Raw genomic sequence first — 13,843 nt, forward strand, 5'->3', positions numbered from 1 at the left:
TTAAATATGTTACTATATTTAAATATTTGCACTGCTGCTAGTTCTTATTTTAGTTTTTAGTTTTCATTTTGGTTTCTACTGTAGTTTTAAACCTTTAAACTTTTAAATTATGCTTTATCATGTTGTACAGTTTTAATTGTTGTGAACCATCCAGAAAGCCTCAGCTACTGGGCAGTAAAGAAATGTAATGAATGAATAAAAATAGATTTTAAAAGCATGGAATTGATTTTTTAAAAATGCATTTGTAGATACTATGTCCATGGCTGGCAGTTAAAAGTTGGAGTCAAAAAACGTAATTTAGAACTTCTGGAAGGCACAACCAGCGCAGCAGCAGAGTAATTTAGCATTCCCCACACCTACCTGCATTTCCTTTCTCATTTTCTGCTAAAGGGGTTCATGCTGGATTAGATCTAAACCTAAGCATGATAAAGCTTTTCATCTTCTGAACAGACTATTTTAAAGAAGTTCTATCAGATTCAATATAATGCTGTTAACTGGCATTTCCTTTAGTATCACTCATATCTTCTTCTTTTTGACATAAGGCTTCCACAACCTTAAAAACAGAAAGATTAATTCTTATCACTTGGAAAATTGGAGGCAAATACATCAGGCTTTTTAACTTGTTTCATAACTATTTGAGTATGTTGGCATTTGTGATAGAAGCCTCCCACCTGTCCTGCAACTCAGAGCAGGCTGAGACATGCCTCCTTGCCCAGTTAGCTAGTAGCCACCACTACTCAAGTTAGGATTTAAAGCTGTTAAGCGGAGGAGCTGTTTCTGTTCCATGCGTATGTATTTTGCATGCATCAAGGAAGAGCTCATGCAATGGAGGTTCTAGCCCGTGGGCCAGATAGAAAGATTTTTACATACGAAAGGTGCTGAGGTTCAGCAACTCCACAGCATTGTTCAGCACACCTATTTTATTTATTTATTTATTAAATTTCTTAATCACTCATCTGGCCGGTCACCCGGCCACTCTGGGAGATGTACAATAATACAACAGTTTAAGACAATAACATTCCACATTAAAACATCTTATGTCTAAAAATACCCTAACCCACCTCAAATGCCTGCCTGAACAACCACATTTTTAATGCGTGGTGGAAGCTCATTAAAGAGGGGGCATGGTGGAGTTCCCTAGGGAGGGAGTTCCACAGAGTGGAGGCCACCACAGAGAACGCCCTCTCCCTCATCTTCACCAGCCTAGCTGTCCTGGCTGATGGGACAGAGAGAAGGCCATCCAAGGCTGATCTTGTTGAGCAGCCTGTATGGTGTTGCTGGAGGCGTTCCTTGGCTGGGCCAGAACCATATAGGGTCTTAAAGGTCAAAACCAACACCTTGAATTTGGCCTGGAAAACAACTGGTAACCAGTGCAACTCCTTCAGCACTGGAGTGATGTGATGTGATCATGCCAGCAGCTGCCTTTAATCAGGCAAGCTGCTGCATTCTGCACCAGCTGCAGCTTCCGAACCGACTTCAAGGGTAACCCCACAAAGAGCACATTACAGCAGTCTAGATGAGAGGAGACCAGTACTACTGATGGGAGCAGATGGTCAGGAAGGTAGGGGCTCAGCTGCCGTATCAGATGGAGTTGGTACAGCGTTGTCCGGCTCACAGCTGACACCTGAGCCTCCATGGACAGCTGGGAGTCTAAAATGACCCCCAGGCTGCGGACCTGGTCTTTCAAGGGTAGCCGTACCCCATTCAACACCAGGTCAACATCCCCCAGCCTCCTCTTGTCTCCCACCAAAAGTACCTCGGTCTTCTCAGGGTTCAGCTTCAGCTTATTCCTCCCCATCCAGCCACACGCTGTCTCCAGACATTTGGACAGGGATTCTACAGCCAACCTTGGTGAAGATTTGAATGAGAGGTAGAGCTGCGTGTCATCCGCATATTGATGACACCGCACCCCAAACCTCCTGATGATAGCCCCCAGCGGCTTCACATAGATGTTAAATAGCATCGGGGAGAGGATGGAACCCTGTGGCTCCCCACAAGTGAGCGGCCATCTAGATCTTGCAGGGGGTTTACTTGTAAAACATTTGCTTAAATATATACTTTTAAAGTTTGGACATGCATAATTATGCTTTCTTCCCCCTCCCTCCCCCCGTATTTATACTTTCGAACCTTATATAAGTGTTGAAGGACACACACACCTAAGATATTTCCAAGCAACCAAAACAATTTGATGGGAGAATTACAGAATCATTTAGCCCTTGAACACAATTTAGAAAACATTGTATGTGCTTAACTTTTTCTGTAGTGCACATTGCATTTTAAAAAATAAATTGTTTTAAAAGAACTGCTTTTACATCTTTCCCTTTTAGTATTTCCTTTCGTATTATTTTTACATGTATTGATTTTCCCAAGTTCTCATCAAATGTGTTATTATTTATTTTGATAACCTTGGACAACCACAGTATTTGACTGCCTGTGCTATCCCATGTGCACAACAGAACCACACATAATGCAGATAATGATTAAATGTGGTGAATTCCCTTATTTTACACATAGGTAGAGTTTGAAGATGGCTCTCAGATAGCAACAAAAAGAGAAGAAATCTACACTCTTGAGGAAGAGCTGCCCAAAAGAGTGAGAGCTCGATTTGTAAGTATCTGCAAAGAAGCTGTTTGTGCTAGAAATTTGGAAGAGATGCCACCAAGCCAATCTTTGACATTCTTTATAGTGTCAGCAACTTTATAAAGATTCTGTGCTCATGTGACTTCTTTTGAGTTTGAGGTTTAGGCATTCAAGATCAAGCCTTATCTACCCTGCAAGTGCTTTTTACCCTGGATTCCCTGATGCTGTCATATGGCAGCAAATTGGCTGATCTCCATATCAGGTTCCCAGAGAGTAGCTGTTGTAGTTCTCACTAAGTCTGCACCCCAGGTTAGCTAATTACACCTAAACTCCTAGCTTTCTCTGTCAAAACTCAGATTGCAAACTGCCTTTTCTTGCATATACTTGCTGTAGAGCACCAGTCTATCCCTGTAGGTGAATTGCCCATTCTGGAAAAAACATTCACAGCCATTAATTTTTTTTTTTCATCAAAAGCTTAGTCCAATCCAGTGACACTTTTGTCAAAACCATAGCAATAGACTCATTCACAGTAAGCAGACAACTGAAACATATAACAATATTCTTTATATTCTTCCCCGCCTGCCTAAATGCTTTTTATAATGCCTTGCTGGATTAAGAGCTCTGGAGTTCTTGAAAGCTTGCGTGGTTTTTTGTTATCTTTGAATTAGCTTAAAAAGGGTATTACACCATATGGATTCTGAATAAGGGAGGGGCCATAGCTCAGCGTGATAGAGCACATGCTTTGCATGCAAAAGGTCCCAGGTTCAATCCCTAGCTTCTCCAGGTAAGGTGAGGGAAGATTCCTGCCTGAGACCCTCAAGAGCTGCTGACAGTCAGTGTCGACAATACTGGGCTGGATGGACTAACGGTCTGCCTCAGTATAAGGCAGCTTCCTATGTTCCTAAGTATGTTGTACTTTTAAATCCACAAAAGACACTAATATCTTCTCCCTATAGAGAAGGAGCATTAAAGTATATTCTCTGGTAGACCAGGAAGTATTAAGCAAGTATCTGTCTTGCATGAAATGAAGATATCTGTAGTTTTGAAGTTTCAAAATCTGAAAGTGGAGTTGGTAGAACCAACATATACTTGCAGAAGAAGATTCTTGAACAGAACAATGAATAACCCAACTGATGAGAACAGTGGATTGATTTAAAAACAATGCCACCCAAATATTATATTCAGGCAAAGGCCCCATTACCACTTATTGTTTTACAGAGTATTCATAATGGACTTTATAATTAACCAGATATACCGTAAATCTGTTTTATTGTTGCATTTGGCAACAATAAGAATAGCACTACAGATATAGTGGCTTTCACACTACTAATTTGACAGTATTATAGATCATTTTTACTTTTGTCTGTGATAATTTGAACTTTTCAGGGAAATGAATCATATTTTTATAATGTTCCCTGAAATCCAGGAATTTCCCAGGGTCTGGGCATGACTTCTGGCCTCTGGCCTTGATAAAGTTTTATTCATCATGCACATCTTCTGACAGTAAGTCAATAAGTCTCTCCTAGCTCCTCTCCTAGCAAAGCAGACCACTGTGGAGATCTAGGGCACTATCCAATTTGACACTATTGATAATGTAAATTATGTTGTGCTAGCGTAGGTGACCTCTAGCACAATGCCAATAGTGTTTGCGACAGGTTTTCCCTGTAAGCGCTAGAGGTCATTTATGCTAGCACAACATAATTTACATTAGCGGTAGCATCAAATTTGATACTGTCCCTAGTTCCTGACTTTGCCAAGAGAGTGAAGCTGCACATCTCAGAGCTTTTCTGGAGGAGCCAGAATACCAGAAGGTATTTCTGCTGGTACTGCCTGCAACCAGTGGGAAGCGCATAAAGCGCTTTTCTACATGAGGCATTTATCATGCACTTGTCATTCCCTACTCACGGTTGTTTATGGGTTCTTTAGACAATGCCGTGATCCTCCAGCTTTGCTTCTGTTTTTTAAAAGCACTTACCCGGGTTTTCTTAGAGCTGGAAAAATAGTCTGGCCATCTCTTGAGATCTCTTTGTGGGATCAGTGTTATGCTGCTGACGTAGTCTTCACATGCTCTATACCAGCTTTCCCCAAACTAGCGCCCTCCAGATTTTTGGATTACAACTCCCAGCATTCCTGATAATTGGCCAAGCTGGTTGGGTCTGATGGCAATTGAAGTCAAAACTGTATGGTGGGCACCAGGCTGGGAAAGGCTGCTCTATACCCTTACGGTAGTAGTAGAAGGGGAAAGGGCTACCTTGCTAGGGGACTAAGAGCTTTTCTAGACACGGCTGTTAATCACTGTATCTTATTTCAGTTTTGTCACAGAACTGAGATCCAAGCTCTACACAAAGAGTTTTTCCTTGCCTGCTTTTCCGCTACGTAACCTCTAGATGACACTGTGCTATAGCGGAATAGTGCAAATGCATAAGTACTTCTTTTGCTTTCAGAAATAATACCCCATTCTCTGGGCCTGTGCGTTCCATGTGTCCCTGTTTCAGGTGTGACTTTCTTAATGAGTCTCAGAAACCTGCATTGTTCTCCTATTTGAAATTGATACTTGTAACAAAGGTCCAAATAATCCCTGAGTCTACTTACTGGGATAGCCTTTGGCTGTCATCTATCAACAATGTGATAGGGTTGTGCCTGTAAACAAATAATGTAAGCAAACTTACTTGATTTATTAGATCAATAATCATAACACTGTGGTGTTAAAAATAGGACACCAGTATATATCAGTATATACAAAATGGTTTACTTCACCTAAATCCATAATACAGAAAAACTGCATCCTCTAAAACACCAAGGGCATTCCAGCAATGCAATATAAGTCACTGTAATTAAAATGGTTTGAAGCCTGCCTGCAACAAAGGCAACTGCCTGGACCCCTGTTTCTCCACAGTGAGAAGTAGACCTCTCTACATTGACAAGCAATGTAGAAAGAAAGAAAGAAAGAAAGAAAGAAAGAAAGAAAGAAAGAAAGAAAGCAAGCAAGCAAGCAAGCAAGCAAGCAAGCAAGCTCCTCTCTGGCCCATCTCAGTCCTGTTTCTGTATGTCTCCAATGTGCTTAACCCCTTCGGTGGTTCTAAAACAAGTGATTCAATGAATTCTATCGCATCCAAGTTGGGGTCTGGCCCCTGGATAATAAGGGAAGTTCCTGCCACTTCTTGTCCTGTAAAGCTGCCTATAGTAGTGGAGCCCTCAGATGCAGGAGCAGGGACAGGAGGGAAGAAGGAGGCATAGGGTGAAGTAGGAGTTCTTCTTGGAGGCAGCAGGCAGTTGGATCCCTCCATCAGCTGGTGTCATTGAACCTGAGTGAAGCCTACTCATGAGTAAAGCAAAACAAGCAAAACAAGGCAACCAGTCAGTGGGCATGACTGGAGAGGTACATATAAAAGGCAAAAGAAGCGGGAGGCCAAGGAGGATGAAGCTTTGTGGTTGCCCATGATATAAGAGGGAGCCTGAAGGAGAAGGAACTGGGTGTGAATAACCACTTTCCCTCTGGCTGACATCAGTAGGGCCTCAGCTTGCACACAAATTTACACATACCTGTCCATGAGTGGTTGCTTCTGCGTCTGTGGTTGCTCCCACACTGATCCATTCAACTACATGTAATCTGCCCATGGGATTCAAGGTGTTTTGTTTTTCTAATTTTGCAAGTTTATAACATCCAGATCCTTGGAAGGTCCATTAGTTGCAGGGCCCAGCGTGAAGGTTTGGGGAAGGGCACACTTTTCCAGGGCCCGGTAACTCCCATTACAATGAAGGGGAAAATGAGACTAAATTGTGGGTCATGCTTGTGGATATTTATGGTGACTTATTTCCATGTATTTATGCACTACTGTCCATATCATGTTAGATTTGCTGGAGCCAATCAGAAGCAGTGTTAGAGTTGAAGAAGGAACGTTCTGAACAGCAAGCTGCTGTCCCAGCACTCAGCTAAAACAGAGACAGTGTTCTTGTGCGGTTCAACTAGGACTTGTAGTTTAAGAGATTCGTGCTTCCCTGTATGGCATGCTTTCTCAAAGATATCCTGCCCCAGAATTCTTTATGCATAGGCAGGAAGGAGGGACAGCTGGTGGAAGTGACAAACAGTGTAATAATCAGGGACCTTGATCCCAGGGACAGTGGGAGCCCATGCTGCCTGTAGGATTTGCTGACCCAAATATATGTGAGTACATTTCTAGTGCACATACACACCCATACTGCTATAAGGGGAGATAATTTTGATTTTGCAATAGTAAAAGGCCAGAAAAATAAAGCTTAAAATGAATTGGTTTATTAATAAAATGTTTGCAGCCACGTTGGTCCATAACAATTTTTTTAAAAAAATTCAAAACATGAACAGGATAATAACCTTTATTAGGACCAGCTAAATACATTAGAAAATAGAGGTGAGCACCGACCACAAGATTTGACTCCATCCCCGATTCAGCTGAACCACATGAGATCTTTACACATTCTGTCTGGATTAGCCTTGGAGATCCAGGAACCATGCCAAGAAAAGTGCATATAAAGGGTGTGTGTGTCTAAGAAGCAATCCAAGCAATCAGGCTGCAGGTGAAGGTTTGCATATTTGAATGATCTTCCACATAAAACAATCTCCCATAAAAGACTAGAATATCAGTGGGGGAGCTAGGCTAGAACCACTTACCAGATGAGCTGCACCATATGATTATGAATGTATAGAACAACGCTAAGACTGGAACTGAAGATGGCTTGTGACTGCTAAATAGTCACAGAGAGCTTCGGCTATTGGGCGGTATATAAATAAATAAATAAATAGAGCCTTTTTTGCTCTTCAAGAGATTTATGAAATTTATGTTGATTTGAAGACACTTGCTTATATCAAGTAGCAAAACTGTTTCTATGGTGTTCTTTTATGTACTCTCTATAGGTGAAATATACCCTATACTGAATGTCTATTTTTAGTCTACAGCTTCTGATATGAGATTTGAAGACACATTCTATGGAGCTGATATTATCCAGGGACAAAAGAAGAGGCAGAGGGTATTGAGCTCCAGATTTAAGAATGAATATGTGGATGACCCTGGGTACCGCAGCTTCCTGAAAACCTCATTCCAAAAGAAGTGCCAGAAGGGACTATAAAGGAAGGAATGAACTCATGCTCACCTGCTCTCTTTCTCTTTGTGTGTTGGGAGGGGATGAAATGTATTCAATGTGGGGTAAAGAAAAACAGACAGATACTGTCATGTTTTTGAAGCTTTATGTTTGTTATGTCAGGTGTGTCTAGCGTATGCTTAAAATGCTTCTTGAAGTTATGAAGAGTTCTACCTAAAAACATTGCAGACCCATAGAACCTCCTTAACTTCAGGACCCCAGTTTTGGGTGAATATTTTAAAAGCTGGATGTCTGAGTCGCATCAAGGATTGATCAACAAAATATTGGGAATAAAGGGCCCTGTCAAATAACAAGCATAGGAACCACAATACCACAAACAAGTAAGTGCATAATCCTGCCTCCCACGGACAGTTACAAGAGAAGTTATATCTATCCAGATGGAGATCTTCAATGATTTTTATATTTTCCACAAGTTCCACCTTTTTGCCATGGAACACCTTATACATATATATTATACATATACATTCTAAAACAAATGCAAGTATAAACCGCACTGAGATCTACAAATGCTGTACTGTCATAACTTAGTACAGTGCTTTCCACACTGTTTATGCCTTCACTGCTTTCTGTACTCTCTGGCCAGGACTCAGTTTCTGACATGGGATTTTGGGTGGGGGTGGAGGGTGGGATGTTAATGAGCAAAGAGCAGGCACTAAAGAAGGAAATTTTCAAGAAAGGAAAAGGGGTGTATATTTAAAGAGGGAGATTTTTGGCATCTATTTTTAAACTTTTTTTCATGATACTCTTGGCGGGGGGAAAGCAATTTGTACAATAAAATGTCTTTCATTGTATTTGTAAAATTAGAGTTTACATATCTTTGCTTGGCAGGCTAGTTTTGAACTAATGTAATATAGTAATATAATTTGGTCTTCCCTTTTTAAATAATAGTCTGCAAATGTAATAGTGTTTAAATAAATAAATGATGTCCCTTTGCCTACTAATGTTGGGGTGTGGCACAGTAATTATATATTACCTCTAGGGATCAATTTTACAAATCCTGGCCAATACACATCTTTATTCAATCTAGGGAGTTTAGGTGCAGTTTAAGCATGATGCTAAGCATGTGTTTTGGTGTGTGTTTTTTAAACCTTACTTGTGCAGGGTACCAAGTGGCTGGTATTTCTTAGAAATAGGGTTGCCAATGCCTTTAAGCTTATGATTAGCACAGTAGTGTAGCATTAGCATACTGGTGCAGTGCACATTTGGGCCACAGCTTGGCCCAATATGGTACTAATGCTGCATGCATAGACATTAGTAACCCAGTTTAAACATGAGATGGCTGTGTGGAACAGCTCACAGGCTGAGTTTGATATGCCCAGCATCACATTTAAATCAAGCCTTCATTCAGATAAAACCATTACTAACCACTGAGTCACAGCCTCCTTTCTTCATTTTTCCTTTGCTTTGTGGTATTAATTTTGTGAGATGGCACAAGATGCAGCAGAATATGCTTGTGTGTTTTCCCATTCTGTTTGCAAGAGATGTTTTAGGATTGTGAAAAACCTACACAAGCTTTAGCAAAATGCCATACATTATCATGGACAGCCCAACAACAAATTTCCAACTAGCTCCAACATGGATGAAACTCTCTGAACTCCATTTTTTTCTGTGTATAAATTCCAGAAAGGCAACTATGTTAGTTACATCAAGTCTCTTATTTTGCTAGTACCAATTGTGCATCTAGATTTTACATCCCCTGGATGTACCTCCTCTACAAAGCAGCTTAGGCATTGTTCTTAGATCTGCTAAATCATGTTATAGCCCAAGGTTAACCTTCATGGCTGAGTGGGGATTTGAACCTAGGTTTCTCCAGCCCTGGTCTGGTAAAGTGAGTATAGCTGAGTCCCAATGAGTGGCAAACCATTCACAAAGATCTTATTTTCACTGTTAAATTACCTGTGCCATTTTCAAGCATGCTATAAAAAAAAGATTTAGTTTATGGAAAGAAGGAGTTGTTTCTGCTTTTTTCCACAACATGTGGTAGAGATGTCATTTGGCTTTGTCGTCATACTGCTTTGACCATGCAGACTAAATCTGTAGTCCTGTGCATATGGGGAATAATCCCCACTGAAATCAGTGCATGGGATTGAGATAATAGTCGATTCCCTTTCTGTCATTTGGGGCAGTCAGTTTTATAAAGTCCGTTATCCCACAATGAAAACAAATAATTATACATTCTTGTCTGTTGGCATGAACCATGGTGTTGAGCTCTTGGGATTTGTGATCCAAGCTGTGGGGTGGTACTTCAGAATGTGGTGGCTTCCACTGTTTTTTCAGACTGATTACACAGCTTGCTGGTTCTTTTTTTTATCAATTTATATGAATTATTAGGCCATATTTATTTTTAATCTATATTTATTTTTAAGAACATTTCTAGACTGGCTTTCAGCCCTAATAAGGCCCCTCAAGACTGTTTACAATAACATGAAAATCAATAAAAATGAAAACAATGAACACAATTTTCATTGTGTTTCATTTCAGTGACCAGTAATTTACAACCAATAAGAGCAGAAAAATTAAAGCTTCAATCTCATAATTAAAAATCACAAAGCCAAGAGAAATGAAAGTGTTTTTACTGCCTGCCTAAAAACCATCAGGGATGGGGCCAGTCTGACTTCTGAGTAAGGGAATTCTTTTGAATCTTTTATAGAAATTGCTGTAACTTCAAATAAAGGTTTGATATCTATTTATAAAATCCTTCAAATGCCAATATTGGATGACAAGCCATCCTATGTGCGGGCATGGGAGACTGACTTAGGTGAGTCTTTGGAAGAAGATGATTTGGACTTCTTTTGCATCTTTATCAATCAATATTAATATTTTTTATTTATTATTATGTACATTCTTGTTTTGGTTGCCTTTATTTTGTTAACCTTACTTCGAAATAAAATATAGTTTCAAGAGAAAAAAAAAGATTTTCCTCAGGAAAGAACACAAGCCATTTAGGGCTTTGTAAGTAAGAGCCCACACCTTGAATTGGGCCTGGAAATGGATCAGAAGCTAGTGCAGTTGATATAAGAGCAGTGTAATATGCTCTGAGATATGTACATCATGAAGCATACAGGCCACTGCATTTTGCACCAACTGCAGTTCCTGAACACTCTTCAAGGGTAGCCCCACATAGAACACATTGGAATAATCTAACCTGGACATGATCAAGGCACATTTTACCATAGCCAGGTCTATCTTCTCCAGGAAGGGACATAGCTGAAGCTGAGAAAGGGCACCTGGCCATAGCAGCCACCTGAGCATCCAGGATGCAATGGTGAATCTAGGAGCACTTCCAACTGCAAACCTGATCTGTCAGAGGAAATGCAACCTCATCCAGAACTGGCTGTACTCCCAATTCTGGATCAACTTGTCTACTGACTATCAGTACCTCTTCCTTATCTGCTTTGAGATTCTGTTTGTTAGCCCACATCCAAGCAGCAGGTCAAAACAGCCTCCTTGGAATTAGTTGAAAAAAAGAGTGTGCTGGGTGTCATCAGTGTACTGATGCCATTCAACCCCCAAGCTGGATGACCTCTCAGTGGCTTCATGTAGATTTTAAAAAGCATAGGGGATAAAACAAAGCTCTGAGGGACCCCATAGACCAAGGAGCTGAACAATAATCCTCCAGTACCACCTACTGGCGAACATTAAGCCAAATAGGACCAGAACCACGGGAAAACAGTGCCTCCCCCAGTCCCACACTAGCCAAGCGTCCCAGAAGAATACCATGGTTGAGGAAACTGAATGTCACTGAGGGGTTCAATAGAATTAATGGTTCACACTCCCCCCGTCTAGCTCCTGGAATAGGTCTTCCATCAACGATTCAAGCCTGAGCTTCATCCAAGAATGCCTGGAGTTGAGTTGCAACCCCTGAGAGAGATTAGAAATTGGCTGATAAATATCTAAAATGGTTGGATCCAGTGAAGGTTTCTTTAACAGTGGTCTTAGGACTGCATTTGCTAATGATACAGAAACGCAGCCCTCCTTGAAAGAAGCATTTATGACCACCCTTACTCACCTGCCAGTCCCCTTCTGACATAGTTTATTAGCCTAAGATGGACAAGGATCCAGCAAGCAAGTGGTTGGCTCACCTCTCCAGGCAATGCGTCCACATTCTCAGGCTGAACAAGAAACTCATCCATCAAAACTGGACAAGCAGATGCCTCAGTCACCCCCACAGAACCATCAGATCTTGACTGCTGCTGCAATCAAAAACCTGGTGGGCACAATTGGGTCAGATTAACCCACCACCACCAGGTTTTGGTTAAATAGGTCAGGTTTGCGTCTACATGCAGGACTACATCCTGGATCATAAGGTCTTACCAGTTACTGACCAGGCATTAAGCAGTGCAACATTTAGACCCGATGGATTCACACTGGAGAAGTCAGGAATCTATTGGTTGGGTGGCAAACCAGAAGAAGGAATAACAACGTTAAGATGTCTACTCTCCCTTTCCCCTTCTTTTCTAAAGACCAGTTCTCTCATGCCTGGCCTAGGCCCAAACTAGGATGACTCAATGAATGAAGACCCTGACATTACAGAACCTAAAGGTCTTGTGGCTCACCTGACGCTACTGAAACCCCAGGCACCTCTTGCATTGGTGGGGAAGCTACACCAGGGTCCTTTAACAGTGGACCCTGAGGAACCCCCAAACAGGACCCCCCGAGGAGCGTACCTCATCTATGGAGTCAAAGGAGAAGGCCAAACATCCACCAAGCCCTAGAATATTCCAGTTTCAGCTGAGTCCTGAGTGAGGCTCTGGAAGTTTCAGTTTATAAACCTTCATTAGGACTTACTAGCTGCACCTTTATTCTAACTTCCAGTACCTTGCTATTCCTTGGACTGATCTCTTGTGCTGCTGACTCCTGAGAAGACCCTGTTTTTGGACTGCCCTTTTGCTGGACTGGTAACATAATACTGTGCTGTTGACCTTTGGCCTGCCTCTTGACATCTCCTGCTTTGAATCACCCTTTTTGCTGGACTGATAAAACTGTTCTTTGACTCTTTGCTTGCATATATATGAATCAAAAGATTAGCTACTGGTATAAAGTGCCAAATGTAATGGATTTGTCTTCTGATTAGGCAGTATTTAAATCAAAGTGACAGGTTTGTACATTTGAATGAAAATTCTTCATTGTACAGATGGACCCTAGTGCTGTGCTGGAAGGAATCGGAGTGGAAAACACATTCTTCTCAGCCTTTGTGAGGTGCAACCCGTCCCTTGCCAACAGTCCATCTTCCAGGAAGTATAGTCCGTGGTCCCAGAATCCAAATCTCTCTCGTCACCACCACCTTTGTAGCCAGTCATTCACCCAGAGTATTTTTCTTTCCCTTTCTATTCCTCTTCTAACTACTGGAAAGATGGATGAGAAAACTATATGGGCCCCAAGGTTCTTGAGTTTCCTTCCCAAAGCTTCAAAGTCTGACGTGATTTCTTCATAGCTCCGCTTGGTGGTATCATTTGTTCCCACATGGATGAGAAGGAAGGGATACCTGTCAGTGGGCTTTATGAGTGCAGGCAACCCTTCAATCACGTCTCTAATCTGTCCTCCCGGGAGACAGCATACCTGGCGATTCCACGGGTCTTTGCGACATACTTGGGTTTCGATCCTATGCAGCAAGGAGTCTCCCTCTACTACTACTATTCTTGTTGCTGTAGGCCTTGGTTTCATTGCCTCTGCTTGACTGACCTTCAGTCTCTTGCTCGCTCCCATGCCGGTTCCCCTGTAATTCTTCCTCTGCAGGCTGACCTCCAGTCTCATCCTCAAGTACCTCGAAACGGTTCCACAGCTCCACTGCTTCTACTGGTGCAGAGTGGCTTCTGGTTCTTCTGCTCCTGTCACTCTTTTCCAAGGAGTACCCTTTACTGCATTTTTCCTCACCTCAGCCTTTCCCTCTTCTGCCTCAGCTTGCTGTTGCAATTCTAACTTCTGTTCTTCAGTTTGCTGCTGTAGTTCCACCATTCTGTCCAAGAGCTCTTTGTGTTCTCTTATTCCCTGGAAGGTCAAGAGTCGCCGCTCCAGTTCTCTTACTTTTTCTTCCCGCAGCGTGATCAACTTGCACTTGTTGCACGTGTAGGCCATGTTGTTCTCAGGCAAGAAAACAAACATTGCACACACCTTGCAGGTCACCACC

The 13,843-nt window shown here is 41.7% G+C and overlaps 1 protein-coding gene across 7 annotated transcripts in view; it reads left to right on the forward strand.

The window, feature by feature from the left end:
- Positions 1–13,143, forward strand: part of KDM4C (lysine demethylase 4C) — a 336,197-nt gene extending 323,054 nt beyond the window's left edge. For 4 of the 7 annotated variants that reach the window (XM_084834472.1, XM_084834471.1, XM_084834474.1 and 1 more), the window contains 2 exons: positions 2,515–2,607; positions 7,507–13,140. In XM_084834472.1, coding sequence (XP_084690598.1) covers positions 2,515–2,607; positions 7,507–7,683 — 270 coding nt within the window. In that variant the 3' untranslated portion in view covers positions 7,684–13,140. Of the gene's footprint in view, positions 1–2,514; positions 2,608–7,471 lie in introns of all 7 variants that reach the window. The other 3 variants (XM_084834476.1, XM_084834475.1, XM_084834477.1) reach the window with 3 other exon arrangements.
- Positions 13,144–13,843: the final 700 nt, after the last annotated feature.

This window comes from Heloderma suspectum, chromosome 2 (genome assembly GCF_057233095.1).
Source record: "Heloderma suspectum isolate Gila_16-S chromosome 2, 16-S_ref, whole genome shotgun sequence".
NCBI lineage: Eukaryota > Metazoa > Chordata > Lepidosauria > Squamata > Helodermatidae > Heloderma > Heloderma suspectum.